The following is a 20,487-nucleotide window of genomic DNA, read 5'->3' as shown; positions in this document are numbered from 1 at the left end:
CTGCCAGGCTCCTCTGTCCCTGGAATTCTCCAAGCAGGAATACTGGAGTGGGTTGCCATTCCCTTCTCCATCTTTCCAACCCAGGGATCGAACCCGTGTTTCCTGCGGCTCCTGCATTGCAGGTGGATCCTATACCACTGAGCCACTGAATAAGCCATTTAAATGATGGGTTACAATTATAAAAAAACTTAAAAAAAAGAATTTTAATAGAACAGAAAGTAAAACATGGAGTAAAGGTAAGAACTATATATCCTAGATCATATTGTAAAATATACGTCAATATGGGTGATGGTTAAAAAAAGACCAAACATTATTGTAGGGGAAACAGGACTATACTTAGAACCACAAGAGCAAAGCACATTCTAATTTGGCAACATTGGTGGACTTACTAACTGATGTGACCCTTGGTTTCAGCCAGTGTTATGAAAGGAGCTCTTAGAAGTAACTCACATGGGCAAAGATTTTATTGCAAAAACATTGTACTTTTATCTTCAAAAAAAAAAGTTTATTTTTAGAGTGAGAACATGTCACTATTTTAAAATCCTGGTTCATTCAAGGTAAGTAGTTTTGGTACAGGATACAATCAAATCATGATATACACACTTCAGTGATTTTTATACTGAGTCACATACTTAATATTAAGGCACATTTTACTGAATAAAAAAATAAGTGTTAAGTTCTTGAGCTTTTAAATTAGAATTTCATAAAGTGCTTTTCAAAAGTCTTATATATTATAGTAATTAAGTGTATATAATTTCCTTAACAAAGGCACTTTGAAAAGGATTGGCACGTTGGCATTTTGTCTTGCCCTTTTTTTTTCTTTTTGGTAGTTTCAAAGTTTATTCACATGTCTTCTGTTCCATTGCATTTAAATTTTTTTTTAATTCACCACCAGAACAGGCAGCCTTATTATAGAATAAGGTGAACTTTAACTGTCACTTTAAAGATCAAGTTTTAGACAGCTTTAGGAGTTTAGCAATTTCTCTAGTGTACAAACCGATTCTTAATGGCTTAAAGAAAATTATATTTAAGTGGCAAATTTGAACCATTAGGCTAAGTCAGAGTCCATGATTTGAGATGGTGTTCTAAACACACGTTTTATCTCCAGGGTTTTCTGCTGTTTTCTCAGGTCCATCTGGATATAAGTTGACAGCTGTGAGAGGTATAACATTGACTTTATCCAACTGCAGAATTCCTCTGAAATATAAAAATTAAAACTAAAGTAAGACAGGGCTACTTTGAGGTTATAATTAAATGTATACCTGGGATTAGGTATTTTTGCTTGATTTTATTTATGATGGTTAGTTCACTTTAACCAAACTAATTGGTTTGGAGGAGTAAGAGGAAGATCCTTAGCTGGTACTGTAGGAGATGACAGGGTAAATTATAGATCTCCATGGCATACATAGTCCTAGATTTCACAAAGTGGGCAAGAGGACTAGGCCCAAGTAGCTTTCTAATTAGTACTCCACTGGCATGCAACCATGGATCTTTAAACAGCATTTCTCCTGTTACTCAGCTCAGTTGGTAAAGAATCCGCCTGCAAAATTCTCTGGAGAAGGAATAGGCTACCCACTCCAGTATTCTTGGGCTTCCCTTGTGGCTCAGCTGGTAAAGAATTCACCTGCAATGCAGGAGACCTGGGTTTGATCCCTGGGTTGGGAAGATCCCCTAGCGAAGGGAAAGGCTACCCACTGCAGTATTCTGGCCAGGAGAATTCTATAGTCCATGGGATCCCAAAGAGTTGGACAGGACTGAGCGACCTTCACTTTTACTTTCTTTCACTTTCTCCTGTTACTAAAATACCTTGCTGGTCTTCAAAAATTTACTGCATTTTAAATTGATAGTTTGCAGTTGAAAATACATAGTGAAGCCCTCTTGTTTCATTTCTTTCTTATTATACACAATGCATTTTCCATTACAGACACTTGTTCCCTTTCTCTCCAATACACTAAGGTCTTACAGAGCAGAGTTTGTCCTAGCCACGTGTGAATTCCTAAGACAAGTGTCTTGACCATATAAGTAGCCAATAAAAGTCTTTTAATTTTGCTAAAGCTGAAAGATGGGCTAGAAAAAAAGAGATATATTATTTTTCCCCCCACTTGTCTTACTCTTCCTAATTTTTCTATTTTCTACGCTATAGTAAATACAACTACTTTTTAATCATTAAGAATACTAAAGTTGATCAAAAATGAGAAATACTTACTTGTATTCACAAACTGGGAAAAGCACCTTTAAGATGGTTATTACTATAACTGCTCCTATAATTCCAACCACCATGACATTCAAAAACATAAAGAATATCGGGAAGATACTGCTCCAGAACCTGCATAGATCTTTTCTGAACTTTTCCATCCACTGACACATCACCTAAAGAAAAAAGTTTTTATTAGATACGCAAGTTTCATTTGAGCTCAAGAAACTCTAGTTTTAGGTGATGGTAACACTCATACATCTTGACTGTAAGGTGGTAACATGTCAAAACTTATCGAACTGTACATTTTAAATGGGTACATCTTATTTTTTTAATGTACCTCAAAGTTATTCACAATTTAAAAAATTATTTTCTAGCAAAAGGGGCATAAGTGTTTGTTACATGTTACTATCCTTTACAATTTATACGTGTTGTCTAACTATAAAGGGCTTCCCAGGTGGCACTAGTGGTAAAGGATCCACCTGCCAGTGCAGGAGATGTAAGAGACATGGGTTTGATCCCTAAGTCAGGAAGATCCCCTGTAGAGGAAATGGCAACCCACTCCACTATTCTTGCCGGACTGGCGGGCTACAGTCCCTGGGGTCCCAAAGAGTCAGACATGACTAAGTATCAGCATGCATGACAAGAAGGCTAGTCCACTTACGCAGAATGGACCTGTCAACTATGTGTTTCCAGTATTTGGAAGACAACAGAAGGAAAGAGTGACAGACATATTCGTAGCTTTTGGAACCCTATAGGGAGTTCAGTTCATTTGGTCAGTCGTGTCTGACTCTTTACGACCCCATGGACTGCAGCACGCCAGGCTTCCCTGTCCATCAACAACTCGTGGAGCTTGCTCAAACTCATGTCCATAAAGTCGGTGATGCCCATTGGTGATGGGGAGTTCACTGCGTACTTCAACAGTGATAGAAGAAACTTGGGCAAGGACTGAAGAGTCTGTTCTTCCTTGCTCTGAGAGAGATGGAGTAAGATTAGTAAGGGCACCAGAGTTCAGGCATTCAAAAAGTGACAGAGGTTTCTCCAGTAACCCAAAGCAAGCAATCCTAACCTAACCTTCAGCGAGAACCTCTTCAAAGAATCATCTCTGGAATCTTTTGTTACTAAACACAGATCCTGCTCATTTAAATGTAAATTATTTTGAGTAAGGGGCCTAGCTAATAAAGAGATTTCACCATACTCTCTGAACCCTGTCTCCCCGGTCAGCAGTATACTATTATTATCATATGTGAGTACTTAACAGGTGCCAATGTATATTTACATTTGCACCCATCATATTTAAACGCTTACAACAACCTCATAGAAAAGGCATCACTTTATGGACTTTGCTGTACACGTAAAGAAAAAGGTTAGAGAGGCTAGGAACTTGTCCCAGCTGACACAACTAGTCAGTGGCAGAACCAGGATTCAAACCTAAGCAGTCTGATTTCAGAAAGTACACACAACCAAGTGTGCTGAGTCACCGTACAAAGTCTTGAGGGGACTGTGCGTGTGTGTACATGTGTGCATGCATGAAGTCACAGAATAAACAGACCAATGGGGATATGAGAAAGACCCCCAAACAAACTGAAATCTAACGCCTTTACCATCATCATCTGACTACATTACTAAGAAGGAAAACAGGAATACCTAAAAATGTCACATTAAAACCGTGATGAGTTCATTATTAACAATGTCCCATGGATCCAATTCTCATGGTTTCCACCTCAGTTTAAACACTAGCACTTACTTTCTTTACCATAACCATAAATGCTTGTAACACATATAAAGATAATCCCATATACCTGATTTACCTTATATGAAGATGGAGGCTCAGCTCTGAGAGGAGTTTCAGGTAATTTGCCAGGCAGAGCTTCATTTACAGTGGTTTCCACATTCCTGATAAGATACTGGCTGGTGGTCTGCAATGAACTAACGCTTTCTCCTGAGAAGGAAGACCCAAGTTACCAAAATGCCAAGAACGTGCTGGTGACTCTCCCACTAGTTCTAGGATTTTACACCAGTGACATTTAAGATGGTGAGAACATCCACTTTTTTGATAGGAGAAAAAGAAACATTTGATTGTTTAGATTTAAATGCCAGAAAGGAACCTCAAATTAAGACAGTAAAAAAAAAAAAAAAAATTAAGACAGTAAGAAGGGAGCTATAGCAGTTATGATTCTGTCACACAGAAAGTCAAATTTTTTAAGTTCTGTGTTTCAATGGAAAAAATGATATTTCCTCTTCTAAATGAACTTAAGTGAATGAAATTCTTATTATGTATTTTTAGACGATTTCAGCAAAATGTCCCTCTGTCATCAGCACAGACCACATCTTACAAAATGGATACATAAAGCAATTCATGTTATAAAGCATTTTTAAAAGAAGCTTACTTCCAAACATTAACTATGATGAAAAAGTTACCAATTAAAGAAATCATTTCCTTAATACTTTAAATAATGGTCTTTGAAGTACCTTTCTTGGAGAGGTTGGGAAGGGTGAATAGAATGTCACTGTCTCGGGAAATCGAGTAGAGCATGCTTTCTTCTAAAGGCAGGGTGTAGTTTGAACGTCTGACTATTCCCTGATTCTTAACTAAAATATCAATTTCAGTAACGTCCTTTTGTTGAGCCTATGAAAAAGTAGAAGCAATTCTCTTTATTTTGAATAGTGACACAACCTGGCAAGAGTCTAAAACTGAATTTTCTTCCCTGATTTCTGAAACTAACAAACTTGTGCTATTCACAGAATTCCTCTTTAAGACAATTAATTTGCAACTTTAATCACACACAGTGTGCTTTAGCGCTCACTATGAGAGGTTTCCTCTCAGTTTCATTTCACTGACTTAAGAGAGACTTGGCCAGAAGAAATGGCAGCAGAGCTACGAACCAAATTCAATCTCTTCACTTACTTGCTCTATTTAATAATGATCATAATTTTAAGACATACAAACATGTATGAATATGATCTTTTTTCAAATTAAGATTTTAAATTCTAAACAGGTAAATGCTAAAACAAGTAAGACAATTCTAAATGATTAGATACAGGCAACATTAGTGTAGCTTCTTTCCTTATCAAGTCAGAAATAAATAACTGAATGTGTGCATAACACTGAACACAAATCTTTACAATTAATTCCCAGATGGCAAGCACACTATCTTACCTGTTTTCCATCTATCTCTACTACTTCTTCTTGAATGACAATCAGTTGCAAACTGGAACCAGATGTCATTGGCCACTCATGAACTAAAATCCTTACACTGACAATTCCAAAATACTCTTTTTCCTCCAAGTTTTCCAGATTTTCATTCTTCACTGTTCAAAAAAAAATAGTGATAGCTTTGAACAAAAAATGCCACCAAATCAGTTACTCAATTTGATCATTTTGTTGACATTTACATGGAACAAGACAGGTGTACACCATTATCTTTGCCTTTATTTCTGACCTCACTGATGTTTCAGATCTATGGCAACAAAGACAACTTGACAAACCCCTACAATTCTTATACTCATTTAAAGGGAAAAATGCCTGATGACTTTCAGATTTTGTATGGAACTTCACACTTGCCACACCTTTCCTATTCTTTTACATAGATTAGCTACGAGGAACCAGTAAGGTGTAACTGTTTACACAACAGGGTTAATGGGGAGGGCGGGAATGGGGGTGAGGGAGGGAAAGCCCCGTAATTACTCCCCACTTACAAAGGATGGAGTGGGATAGGCTACTGGCCCTGTTGTCCTGGCTGAGAAACCCCACCCCCATCCCAGCAGCAATGGAGGGTGGCAGTTGCAATTGGTTTATAAACCTGAGGAGTGCTATAGAAAAAGATACTAGAAACCAACAAACCTGCTGCAAAAGCAGCATTTTGTTTCTGTTCCTCCAATGTTATTGGCTAGGAATAATCCGCCAAAAAGGAACCCTGACGGATATCCTGCATGCAGGCCCAGCCGTTTAAGCCGACGCTGTGCCTTTACAGAGCTGTTCCCTTGATCCAGCATGCTCTCCGTTACTCACTCTCCTCCCTTAGGTTTTTAAATTTTATTATTTTTTGATGTGGACCATTTTCAAAGTCTTTATTGAATTTGTTACAATATTGCTTCTGTTTTGTGTTCTGGTTTTTTGGCTGTGAGGCATGTGGGATCTTAGCCCCACCTAGAGATTGAACCTGTACCCCCTTTATTGGAAGGTAAAGTCTTTAACGACTGGATCTCCAGAGAAGTCCCCTCCCATACATTTTTAATTAACACCTACTTAATAGTTCTAGATACCATATCCTTAAAATGCTGACTTCATGCCTTTTTATAAAAAAAATTTGAAGCACTAACAGTGTAGTTCTTAGTTTATAAACCTGTCTCAACCGGGCCGAGTTCCTTGCGAGGACGAATTAAGTTCTTATTCTATAGCCTATGTGAAGTAGTAATTCCACCCAGAATTATAAATACATAATTTAAAACAAATACCTGGTCTAGTGGTTCTAAACCCTAACTATATATCAGAATCAACTGGGAACAGCACAGATGCTAAAGCCTCACTCTAGTCTTAAAATTTCAGGGGGTACAGGCTAGCATTTATAATTTTTAAACAGGTACCTACATTTTTATTGAGAAACAAGTGGCCTAACCCCTGGTCTCAATCTAAGTTCACAAACCTGTTCCTCCTTGACTTCTCTGTTTCTGTTAATAAACCCCTCCGCCTTCTCCAAACTACCAAAGACAAGAATGACTAGGTTGCCTCCGACTTGTTCACTCTCATCCTCTATCCAGTCAGTTGTTCCCTTTGGACCATTCCAGATCCAAAGTACCTCTTCTGTGTGTCCTTTCCAGCTCCACCTACCTCCCCACCCAACACCTAGTTCATTAGCCTCTTACTCTTGAGGTATTTACCTAACTATTCTCCCCTTCTGTAATCCCTCCCTCTTCAACCATTCACAGGATGGTGCCGGATTAATCTCACCATCACATGGTTTTGATTACACAGTGTCCTTGTCAGTGCCTTCAGCGGCACCCTATGACCTCGCTGGTGGTTCTCTGCCTGGTCCTCCTCCTTCAGGCTCATTACGGTGCCCTCTCTCTCATCTGCCTAACCTCCCTCACATCCTCTGAGCTTCTATCTGGAAAGCTTCCCCTCTCTTGTGGTCCATTTCAATGTTTTCCTGTTTACCCAGCAGTCTCCCTCAGGGAAGGGTAGGCTGCTCGTCAACCTACTCGTATGCCCAAAGGCCAGTCACCAGAACAGAGACTCAAGAGATGAGAAAAGGCAGTCATGTCAATACATCAAAGCGTACTGATGCATATGACTCTTCCTCCAAATCTGTAATGGCTGCTACAGAATAAAACTAGTAACAACAAGAGCCCTCTATATTCTGACTTTTTGCACTGAGGGAGACGGCTTTCCAAAATGGCTCTCAATGACTCTTGCCCCTCCAGCCTTCCTGCCCCTTTGTAACTGCCTTCCATAAAGTGCGAGCTGGACCTAGACACTTGTTTCGAACAAAGAGAATACAGTGAACGTGCTGGAATGTCACGTGTGTGATTAGATTATACGGACTGTGACTGGTGTCTTGCTGGTGTGCTCTCCCTGACAGTCTCTCTTGTTCTGTGATAAAGCCAGCTGCTATGTTGTGAGATGCTCTACAGAGAGGCCCACGTGGCAAGAACATGAAGGAGGGACTCCAGCTAACATCCTGTGAGGAACAATTCACAAGGAAATGAACCCTGTCAAGAACCACGAGTGCTAGGAAGCAGACCTTTCCCAGCTGAGCCAGAGTCAGAGGACCCAGCTAAGCCAAGCTCACATTTATGACCTACAGGAACTAGGAGATAATAGTGTCACAGGCTACGACGTTTGGGTTAAACCGTTAAAACAGCAATATAACTAATACATCTACAAAGAAGAATTTTTTTAAGAATTAAGGATAGAAGACTCTTGCTGTAGTTGCATTTAATGTTTTAAAGATTCCTGTGAAATGATAAGACAGGCTTTTACTTCAGCTTTCAAGGAAATATACTCAATGCAACTGGGATGACTAGAAAGATGACTATAATAAATAAAGCAAGCAGACTGCACCCCACATCAAACTCCTAATACATACAACATCAGTGGAATGTTATTCAAGCCAGTAATGGCACTTCTTTTCCTTGCTATGATGGATTAACTTGCAGTACACCAACTCTCTCACTGAGAACTATAGAAAACATGTGAGACATGAACGCGCACATGGACACTGAAATCTGCACTGAAAAAATGCTGAGCAGAATTCTTTAGGTAGAGGGGAAATAACTCCAGAGGGGAACACAGATATTTAGGAAGGAATGAAAAGCAAAAGAAAGAGTAACTGTGAGGGTAAGCACAAAAGAACATCGGCCTACAGGAGAACACTAAGAACGACTTATGGTGCTCAGGGTTAGGAATCCAAAGAGTTACAATTCATGAAAATAGCAACACAAAAGCAGCAAGGGGAGGAATTCCCGGGTGGTCTGGTGGTTAGGACCTGGGGCTTTCAATGCCATGGCCCAGATTCAATCCCTGGTCAGAGAACTAAGATCCCTCAAGGCACAAGGCTAAAAAAAAAAAAAAAAAATTAAACTGAATTAAAAATTTTAAAAGCAGAAGAGAATAAATGGAGTTTAAGTGTTCTAAGATTCCTGCAGTGGTTGGGAAATGATAAAAGTACGAGTTTACTCATCTCAAGGGTAACCATTAAAACAGTAAAATAATATAAAAACCAACAAGATAGAGGGGGACAATGAAACAAAAAGTAAATAACCCAGAAGAGGAGAAAAGGAGAAAAAAGGAAAAAAAAGAAACAGAACAGATAAGACACAGATAGAAAACAAATAATTAATATAGACTATCTAAATCTAAACGTATCACTTATTACATTAATATAAGTAAATTAAAATTCCAATTAAAGACAGAATGATAGCCTGAATAAAAAAAAAAGAAAGAAACCACAAGTATATGCTGCTTGTAAGACATTCACCTTAATTATAAGGACCCAGGAAGACTGAAAAAAAATGGAAACATACCACAAAACAATCCACCACCCTCCTCCACGCCCAGCCAAAAAACAGTGACTGGTAAAATAATATATTTAGATAAAGCTGATTTTAAGGCAAGAATATCACTAGAGATAAATAAGGACATATTATAATGACAGAAGAGTGGATTCACCAGAAGACATAACAGCTCTAAATCTGCATGGATTTAGTAATGCTGTATGGCAAAATATACAAAGCAAAAACTGACAAAACTCAAAGAACAGACAAGTGTTCGTGGTGCAGATTTTAACATACCATTCTCAGTAATTCACAGGGCAAACAAAAAAATCAGTACATCCATAAAAGACTGAACGTGATTAACAAATTTGACCTGACAGATACAGAACATCATATCCAACTAATTATATGATTAACTTTCTTTTCAGATACAAATGGAAAGCAACATTTATGAAAACTGACCATATGTTAAGCTATACAGCAAGTGTCTAAATTCAAAAGGTTAAAAGTATACAGCTACATCTCTGATGATAGAGATGGAATCAGTAAAAAAGAAAAAAAATCCCTCAGTGTTTGAGAATTAAGCAATATACTTCACAATGACTCCTAGGACAAGGAACTATCACAATAAATACCTGGAAAACATGAATGGAATGATAATAAAGACACAAAATGAATTAAATATAGGACACAAGTGCTCAGAGAAATATTTACTGCCTTAAATCTGTATATTAAAATAGGTAACAGGAATACTATACAAATTTCTCATATTCTTTATGTCATTCAAACAATGGGTATATTCCAATGTAACATGTTTGCTTGTCTTTAAACAACTCAAGGTTTTAAAAGGTTAAAAAGGAAAATGTAATACAGACATAAAGGTAGAAGAAGCAGAAAGACAATTCACTTTTCTCTTTGCTTTTTACAAATGTGAAGAGATTTTGCCTTGCTTCTAAATCCCTATTTACTACCTCGAGACACATTCTTACATTGTCATTAACCTACCAGACATGCCGTTCCGAGCAATATCAATGCCATGATAGAGAATATATGAAAATGCCAGAAATAACCAATATTAAGTAGGAAGAGAGTTTAAAATCCATTAGTGTTATCATATACTCTAGTAATGATGTATATTATTAATTTAAAATGGAAATAAATAACGTCAAAGAATTGTGTTTCACTAATTTAGTGTTATTAAAAACACAGAACAATTATGGAAATAATTTAGCAGTACTCACCTATCAAAGTCTGACAGCTTATTCGGGTTACACCACTATTTACAGGGAAGTCATTTACATATACCTGTCCACTCTCATAGGTTATGTTAAGAACAACCTTAAAATAAAGCAGCATATACATTAATTCCAATGGTTTACAAATGATGACAAACTCTTCATGTCAAAAATACTTTATCTAACTAAATGAGGTGTACAGATAAAAAAATAAAATAGTCTGCATGATATTTAGCTAAATGATATAATGAAAGCATAACAAAGACACACCTGTTCTTTAGACACCTCCCCATCCTCCAGGGTAGTTACATTAATTCTGATGCTGTCCTGTAAAATAAATACACAAATCAGGTAGGTATGCATTTGCTGAACTAAGAGTAACTCAGTTCATTCTCTTCTCCCTCAATTATACTTACTGTATGATTGCATATGACTACATTAAACGAACACTGTTAAAAAACTCATCAGGGAAAAAGAAAAAAAAACACAATTCATCAGGTTCATTTTTACAGCTCTTTTGTGTGGTGGGGGGGGGGAGGGGGCGTGGCTTTCAGGATCTTAGTTCCCCAACCAGGGATGGAACCCAGGACCCCAGCAGTGAAAACATTGAATCTTAACTGCTAGACCACCAGGGAATTCCCTTTACAGCCTTTTAAATGCCATTATTCACAATTTTTCATAATCTATACACTTATCCATTTAATATGAAATATATCATGTATCTGAGCATGTAATATGCAAATATAAAGTTTAAAAGAAAAGATAAACACTCATGTATCTCCTGCTGCTGCTGCTAAATTGCTTCAGTCGTGTCCGATTCTGTGTGACCCCAGAGACGGCAGCCCACCAGGTTCCCCTGTCCCTGGGATTCTCCAGGCAAGAACACTGGAGTGGGTTGCCATTTCCTTCTCCAATGCATGAAAGTGAAAAGTGAAAGTGAAGTCCCTCAGTCATGTCTGACTCTTAGCGACCCCATGGACTGCAGCCCACCAGGCTCTTCCATCCATGGGATTTTCCAGGCAAGAGTGCTGGAGTGGGGTGCCATTGCCTTCTCCCATGTATCTCCTACCCAGGAGCAAAACTAAAATGTCATTCATAGCTTCTAAGTCCCCTGCATGATCCTTTCTGTCACATTTCCCACTGCCCCTCAGAAGGAATCCCTATCCTGTCTTCCATGTTAACATATCTTGCTTTCCTTTACAGTTTAACTCCCTGTGTTCTCTTTCTCTAAACAACCTATTGTTTAGTTTTATCTGTTCCTGAACTTTATAAGTGGAATGATATTGCATGTATTTTTCTGGACCTTCTTTAATTTAAAACAGTTATGTGGGCAGATGTAGACACTTTTTTTTTTAAACAGCATTGTGTAATATACCATCAATTTATTTATCTGTTCCATGAGCGTGGACATCAAATGTTTCCAACTTTATTGTTTCACGTACAAACTTGCTCTTATCCTTCTTAAAGGTGTCTTCTAATGCCCATGGACAAGGATTTGGGATGCACAGTTTCACTGCCTCTCATGGTATGCTCAAAGACAGTCTACTCAAATATTTAAGTTTATTCATGAGATGCTTACTACACAGAAGAAAGCACTATTTTAAGTATTCAGGGTCACAGGAACTATAATTTGTTATCTGTAAATGAAATTCTTTCCTAAGTGTATTCACAGACATTGTTATCCTAGAATAAAAAGAAGACTCCTCTTAATGCCTTTTGGCGGGGGGTGGGGTTCTTAATTTTCAAAGAGAAAAATTATTCATAAACATGAAACTAACCTACCAGTGTATTTCTTGGCACCATGAGCAACCCCAATACTTTATATATTTCTAACAAATGAGAGACTAAGACAGTGATTTTATGGGCTGAGTTTATTGATTCCTGGGACAACCTGATAAACAGGATACTAACATGTAAGTCCATACCATCTATTCAGGATGGCTTTGGTCCACTTCCCAACTCTCAGAGGAGCCCAGGAAGCTTTAGGACTAGTGATTCCTCAGCTCCAGTCCACTTTTCTCCTGGCCCATCCTTATGTAGAATTAAGTGTGGGTTAGAACAAGTGAACTCATCTCTTAGAACAAACTAACATTCAATAAACCATTAAGTTGCTGGCTGTATTGTTTTATGCCCAAATTTCCATCAAGAGTTCATTCTTTCCAAGCTAGACGATCTGTTTTAAAACTATAGAGTACTGTTCTTCTAACAGTCTGGAGATAAGCCTCCAGTGATGCTCTTCTGAGAAACCTTTTTATAGCTTCTGCCTTTCAGTAGAGAATATACCCTATATTGTGAGTAATTTACTGCACTTACATACATCACCTGCCCAGTAGAACTGGGCCCGTTGTCTTTGGAAAAGACAATGAACAGACACGAGCACACTGTATTTTCCAGAGGGCCAACTCCAAATACATTCTTTTGGATCCTCTTGAATGATTTCACATCAGGAGAAACTCTCATCCCTTCCTGCCTCCTAAACCAAAGTTCAGAGCCAGGTCATATTTCTTGTTCTTTCCAAGAGCCTCTGACAGAACTGGAAGTACAGGCTTGTCACCCAGGGCAGTGTACACTTAGAAAAGGGTGGCAGAACTAAAGTCTCCCCTACTCATTTTCAATTCTCCTCTGATTCCGTCACTCACAATTGCCCACCTGGGACAAAATGGCTTCCTAAGAACAAAAGTAATAGATACCTGGTTTAAAGTAAGTCTGAGGGAAATAAATGAAATAAATATTTACACATATAAGAAATATATATTTACACATATAAGAAAAGAAGCGTCCTCTGGCTGCCTCCCTCTCCTTGGTGACCAAGTCATTTTAATAACAGAAGGATGAACTGTAAAAAAATTTTTATTACTTCACAATCTGTATAACCTCAACATCTGACAACTTACATATGTAAACAAAACAGAAAAATGCTTATAATCCAATAAACCTGAGTGACTGAAGACATACACAGAGAATTTTCCTGATTTCAACCAATTTTCTTACATTTAGGTCAGGCGGGATACGAAGCTAAACAAATGAAAACGTGTGTGATAAAGCAAGTATAGTAAAATACAAATGGTCGGCTGAGTTGGCATTATGTTGTGCATTATGTTATGAGTTGGCATATTGTATCCACTAACCAAATGTGACTATTTACATTTAATTAAAACTAAACAACATGTTAAAAGCTCAGTTCCTCAATCACACTGGCAACATTTCAAATAATAACCACAGTAGTCCAGTGGTTACCATGATGCGGAGAGTTCAAACACACCATTGCTACATAAAAGTCAACAGAAAAACTCCTATCAAATATGCACAACCACTCTAAAACTCTTTCAAACGTTCTGTATCTTTGAAAATTTTCACAATACAACTTTGAAAAATGTTTAGATTCAGAGGCCTCAGCTTCGCACATACACCTTCCAAGGAATGAGATTCTCCTCCTAGTTGCAGAGCATTCATTTAACCAACGAAATGAGTGTAGATCTGGACTTTCCAAAAGCAGACAGAAGTCATAAGGAGAACTGAAATGAACAGCTCACTAAGAACCCACAGTATGGTGTATTATCAGCCTGCAGTCTAAAGGCAAGCATGTAACAGGAATAGACTCAAAGGTCTTTGGGATTCATAAATAACTATGATAAATCTCTAAAATCTGGAAAAGGGATAACCAATTTCCTAATTCCAGGACTCTAGGAATTACTTCATTTTAATTTGGTCTCGATCTCATATTTTTGAACAGCTGCAACTGTGGTCCACTTCGTATATAAGTGGTTCTTAGAGCTTGGGACGGTGCGGCTTCTTGGAATGTCCCAAGAGAACTGAAACCAAGGTACGCTATTATTTTTGTAGCCAGGAAGGGTAACGCCGTAACTCTTAAAACAGTGAAGGTAAAACAGTGACATTTATGGTGTCAGTCACCCCTGACTGCTGGGTATTCATTCAGGTCTTGATTAGTAAGAAAAGGTGCACCTATGTCGTTTAATCGCATTGCCAAGTCTTCAGACTTTCCGCCTATCACACATTCAACGGCTGAGTGGCAAATACTGGTTAAGGGCAACGACAGTCCCCCCTACCCGAGCAAAAGCAGTAAGAACCAGTCAGTCACCCTTCAGTACAAGCACGCGGTGATGCGCAAACTTCAGCCCACCTCGGGGTCACCTGGATGGAGAGCTTGCTGGAACACTCTGCTGGGTCCTCACCCTGGAGCTTTTGATTGGAGCGTTTCTACCAGGTTCCCAGGGGATGCTGGCGCGCCTGGCCCCACCGCGCTCAGAGACAGGCTCCTCTAACACCGCCCGCTAAAGGCAGGCCGGCAGGGTCGGCGCTGGGTCTTCCGTCTCTCTGCCTCTGAGGCCCCCAGGCACCCGGCTTGCACGCACCCGGAGCCCCACGCGCCGGTGGCAGGCATTCCTTCCCGCCGCCCGCCGGAGCAGACAGGTGGCCTGGAAACGCCCTCGCTCTCTCCCGTTGAGCAACTTCCACGTTTCCCTAGCACATAAACACTGCCTCGCCCCAGAGCCCGGCTCTACCCCAAGAAGGCGCCATTACAAAAGGCTGTGATCGGTGACTTTCGACGGCAAACGCCCGTCAGGACGGCAACAGCCCAGACGACGGCAACAGCCGAGACTACCGCAACAAGCAGTTCCGCTGCGCCGGGCTTAACCACACGTTAAAGATTCCCTTTCACTCTGTCGCCTCCCTCGTCCCCGCCGCCCCCGTTTCCTTGGGTGCTTCTTCCCACCATTCCCAGCCCTTTGGGAGCCCTACCCCCAGTCCACGGCCTGCCCGCGGGGAGGTGGAAGGTGTCGATGCGGACGCTGCCGTCCCAAGTCCCCGGCCCGGGCTTCTCCCCGAGGATCCCGGCCGACTCGCGTCCGCCTAGCCCTACCTTCGGGGCTGGCGGCAGGAGCGGCGGCTCAAGGGTGCCGGTCGTCAGCCACCCGGTGGCTGGCAGGGCCGCGAAGAAGAGCAGCCGGAGAGCGAGGGGCGCCCGCGGAGCGCCCTCCATCTTGGACAGGCCGGGGGCGGGCGGCGGGCGTGGGCCTGCGGGCGGGAGGCCGAGGCCTAGCGGGCCTGAGGGGCGGGGCCTTTGGTGGGGCGGGGGCCTTTGTGGGGGCCGGGCGGGGCGGGGCGAGGGCGGGGCGGGACCCGGAAGTCTCCGAGAGCAGCTGCGGGTTTATAGTTCTAGGCCGCCGCACCACGTTCGGGGGCGGGGTCAAGTCATAGAAGGTCCGATTTCGTCATTAGATCGGCTCTCTGATTTGAGGAGAATTTCCTCACCTGAATGAGTGTAAACATTCTCGTTGCCTTTGTTTTTGATTTAGTACATACTGTTTGTGTACATCAATATGTCTCTATGTGTATATATTTACATATATCTACAAAGTGAAAATAATGGTAATGTATCAGAACACTGTTGAACGTATCATATTTGGATAATCAATCCTAAAGGAAATCAATCCTGAATATTCATTGGAAGGACTGATGTTGAAGCTGAAACTCCAATACTTTGACCACCTGATGCGAAGAACTGACTCATCAGAAAAGACCCTGATGCTGGGAAAGATTGAAGGCGGGAGGAGAAGGGGATGACAAAGGCTGAGATGGTTGGATGGCATCACCGACTGGATGGATGTGAGTTTGAGTAAGCTCTGGGAGTTGGTAATGGACAGGGAGGCCTGGCGTGCTGCAGTCCATGGGATCGCAAAGAGTCGGACACGACTGAGCGACTGAACTGAATATCACAGTTGGGTGATATCACCTAGCGTGCCCTGCTAGGTCGCTTCACTCCTGTCCGACTCTCTGCGACCCTATGGCCTATATGTAGCCCGCCAGGATCCTTCTTCCATGAGGGTTCTCCAAGCAAGAATACTGGAGTGGGTTCCCATGCCCTCCTCCAGGTGATCTTCTCAACTGAGGGATCCAACCCCTTTCTCTTCTGTCTCCGGCACTGGCAGGCGAGTTCTTCACCACTTGCGTCACCTGGGGAAGCCCTCATGTTTGGAGGAGGGGTTTATTACTTCTCACCTTAGTTTGCACTTGGGAATTGTCTGAGCACTTTTAAAAACTGCTGTTTCTGGGGTCTTCCTGGGAACCTGAGTTTCTGATTTAATAAGTCTGGGCAGCAGCTTGGGTATTGATAGTTTTTAAAGTTTCCCAGGGATTTATTGGAGAAGGCAATGGCAACCCACTCCGGTACTCTCGCCTGGAAAATGCCATGGATGGAGGAGCCTGGTAGGCTGCAGTCCATGGGGTCGCTGAGAGGCAGACACGACTGAGCGACTTCACTTTCACTTTTCCTTTCATGCATTGGAGAAGGAAATGGCAACCCATTCCAGTGTTCTTGCCTGGAGAATCCCAGCGACAGGGGAGCCTGGTGGGCTGCCGTCTATGGGGTCACACAGAGTCGAACACGACTGAAGCGACTTAGCAGCAGGGATTTATTGTGCCAAGGCCAAGGAACAACCGCGCATTAAGTTCAACATTCATTGGATCACTGGAGAGGCAGGGAGCAGCACTCTGCTGGAAGCCAGGTCACCTGGGTTCTCAGGGCTTTTCTAGTCAGTTTCTTAACCTATAAATTGACAATGTCAGATTTTTCTTCCCCACTTCAGGTTAAAAAAAACTTTTGGTGAAACCCTCTAAAGCAAATGTGAAAATAAATTAGTGAAACCCCTTTTAAAATAAAGTCCGGGATGCAGTGGGAGGGGGGAAGTGGATGAAGGCAGTTAAAAGGTACAAACATCCAGTTATAAGATAAATACTAGGATGTAACCGAAAACACGATAAATACAAGCAACACTGATGTATGTTATATTATGTAATATATGAAAGTTGTTAAGAAAGTAAATCCTAAAAGTTCTCATCACAAGAAAATTTTTTTTCTATTTTCTTAATTTCGTATACATATGAGATGATGGATATTCACTAAACTTATTGTAATAATAACTTCATTATGTTGTATACCTTAAAGTGAACTGAAGTGAAAGTTGCTCAGTCATGTCCAACTCTTTGAGACCCCATGGACTATAGAGTCCATGGAACTCTTCAGGCCAGAATACTGGAGTGGGTAGCCTTTCCCTTCTCCAGAGGATCTTCTCAACCCAGGGATCAAACCCAGGTCTCCGGCATTTCGGGCAGATTCTTTACCAGCTGAGCCACAAGGGAAGCTCTGTATACCTTAAACATATACATAAACTTATATACCAATTATATCTCAATAAAACTGGAAGAAAAATTAATAAAAATAAAAGCTTTTAAAAAGCAAATAAGTTAAAAAAAAAAGTAGGGACTTCTCCAGCGGCCCAGTGGTTAAGACTCCAAGCTTCCATCGCAGGGGGCTCAGAGTTCATCATGGTTGGGAACTATGATCCCACATGCCACCCAGAACAACCAAAAACATAACCAAAAAAAACCTTAAAAAAATAAAATAAAATGACGGATGTCTGGAAGCCCCGAAGGGGGAGCTCTCATGCCTTATCATTCCCTGTGCTGTAGAACCCCAAAACAAGAAGAGAGAGGTACCATGCATTTCCAAAAGGAAGAGGCTTACTGTGTACTGCTCCAGCATAAGGAAGGTTTTCTCCTTACCCAGCAATAGCCTGCCAATGAGAAACTACCACATTCGGTCAATGAGAAGTTTGAACTCAGGCTCTCTCCCCAGAGGTTTCTGGTGACTCAGATGGTAAAGAGTCTGCCTGCAATGCAGGAGATTCAGGTTCAGTCCCTGAATCCCCTGGAGAAGGGAATGGCAACCCACTGCCGTATTCTTGCCTAGAGAATTTCATGGACAGCGGAGCCTGAAAGGCTACAGTCCATGGAGTTGCAACGAGTCGGACACGACTGGGCAACTAACACTTTCACACTTCTCTTCCAATGGATTTCTACTCAAAACCGACCCTCCCAATAATGCCCTTTTCTCTATAAAAGTATGTCCTTCTGCTTTGGTCTCCAGCTAGTTTCAGTTCAGTTTCAGTTCACCTAGTTTCAGTTCAGTTCAGTTCAGTCGCTCAGTGGTGTCCAACTCTTTGTGACCCCCTGGACTGCAGCATGCCAGGCTTCCCTGTCCATCATCAACTCCTAGAGCTTACTCAAACTCATGTCCATCAAATCGGTGATGCCATCCAACCATCTCATCCTCTGTCATCCCCTTCTCCTCCCGCCTTCAATCTTTCCCAGCATCAGGGTCTTTTCCAAGGAGTCATTTCTTCACATCAGGTGGCCAAACTATTGCAGCTTCAGCATCAGTCCTTCTAATGAATATTCAGGACTGATTTCCTTTAGGATGGACTGGTTGGATCTCCTTGCAGTCCAAGGGGCTCTCAAGAGTCTTCTCCAACACCACAGTTTAAAACCATTTGTTCTTCGGCGCTCAGCTTTCCTTATGGTCCTACTCTCACATTCATACATGACTGCTGGAAAAACCATAGCTTTGACTAGATGGACTTTTATCAGCAAAGCAATATCTCTGCTTTAAATATGCTATCTAGGTTTGTCATAGCTTTTCTTCCAAGGAGCAAGTGTCTTTTAATTTCATGGCTGCAGTCACCATCTGCAGTGACTTTGGAACCCCCCAAAATAGTCTGTCACTGTTTCTATTGTTTCCCCATCTATTAGCCATGAAGTGATGGGATCGGATGCCATGATCTTTGTTTTCTGAATGCTGAGTTTTAAGCCAACTTTTTCACTCACCTCTTTCACTTTCATCAAGAGTCTCTTTAGTTCTTTGCTTTCTGCCATAAGAGTGGGGCCATGTGCATAGCTGAGGTTATCGATATTTCTCCTGGCAATCTTGATTCCAGCCTCTGCTTCACTGAGCCCAGCATTTCTCATGATGTACTCTGCATATAAGTTAAATAAGCAGGGTGACAATATACAGCTTTGATGTACTCCTTTCCTGATTTGGAACCAGTCTGTTGTTCCATGTCCAGTTCTAACTGTTGCTTCTTGACCCACATACAGATTTCTCAGGAGGGAGGTCAGGTGGTCTGGTATTCCTATCTCTTTAAGAATTTTCTACAGTTTGTTGTGATCCACACAGTCAAAGGGTTTGGTGTAGTCAATAAAGCAAAAGTAGATGTTTTTTTGGAACTCTCTTGCTCTTTTGATGATCCAATGGATGTTGGCAATTTGATCTCTGGTTCCTATAAAGCATTTTCTAAATCCAGCATGAACATCTGGAAGTTCACGGTTCACTTACTGCTGAAGCCTGGCTTGGAGAATTTTGAGCATTACTTTACTAGCGTGTGAGATGAGTGCAATTGTGCAGTAGTTTGAGCATTCTTTGGCATTGCCTTTCTTTGGGATTGGAATGAAAACTGACCTTTTCCAGTCCTGGGGCCACTACTGAGTTTTCCAGATTTGCTGGCATATTGACCGCAGCACTTTCACAACATCATCTTTCAGGATTTGAAATAGCTCAACTCGAATTCCATCACCTCCACTAGCTTTGTTCATAGTGATGCTTCCTAAGGCCTACTCAACTTCACCAGGATGTCTGGCTCTAGGTGAGTGATCACACCATCGTGGTTATCTGGGTCATGAAGATCTTTTTGGTATAGTTCTGTGTATTCTTGCCACCTCTTCTTAATATCTTCTGCTTCTGTTAGGTCCATACCATTTCTGTACTTTATTGTGCCCATCTTTACATGAAATGTTTCCTGGTATCTCTAATTTTCTTAAAGAGATCTCTAGTCTTTCCCATTCTATTGTTTTCTTCTATTTCTTCGCGTTGATCACTTATGAAGGCTTTCTTATCTCTCCTTTCTATTTTTTGGAACTCTGCATTCAGGTGGATATATCTTTTCTTTTCTTCTTTGCCTTTCATTTCTTTTGTCAGCTATTTGTAAGGCCTCCTCAGACAACCATTTTTCCTTTTTGGATTTCTTTTTCTTGGGGATGTTCTTGATCCCTGCCTCCTGTACAGTGTCACGAATCTCCATCCATAGTTCTTCAGGCACTCTATCAGATCTAATCCCTTGAATCTATTTGTCACTTCCACTGTATGATCATAAGGAATTTGATTTAGGTCATACCTGAATGATCTAGTGGTTTTCCCTACTTTCTTCA

At 41.0% G+C, this 20,487-nt stretch overlaps 1 protein-coding gene across 1 annotated transcript; it reads right to left on the bottom strand.

Annotated features, from left to right (window-relative positions):
* Positions 1-446: 446 nt before the first annotated feature.
* GINM1 (glycosylated integral membrane protein 1) lies at positions 447-15,488 on the bottom strand. The gene is made up of 8 exons (XM_019967571.2): positions 15,308-15,488; positions 10,696-10,752; positions 10,432-10,528; positions 5,355-5,506; positions 4,667-4,823; positions 4,006-4,136; positions 2,207-2,370; positions 447-1,197 (listed from the first exon to the last, which is right to left on the bottom strand). Exons 1-8 carry the CDS (start codon positions 15,425-15,427, stop codon positions 1,086-1,088), a joined length of 990 nt encoding a protein of 329 aa, XP_019823130.2. The 5' UTR covers positions 15,428-15,488; the 3' UTR covers positions 447-1,085.
* Positions 15,489-20,487: the final 4,999 nt, after the last annotated feature.

This window comes from Bos indicus, chromosome 9, assembly GCF_029378745.1.
Source record: "Bos indicus isolate NIAB-ARS_2022 breed Sahiwal x Tharparkar chromosome 9, NIAB-ARS_B.indTharparkar_mat_pri_1.0, whole genome shotgun sequence".
In the NCBI taxonomy this organism is placed as follows: Eukaryota; Metazoa; Chordata; class Mammalia; order Artiodactyla; family Bovidae; genus Bos; species Bos indicus.
Note: the sequence above shows the minus strand (reverse complement) of the source record. Positions and strands in the feature narration are given on the sequence as shown.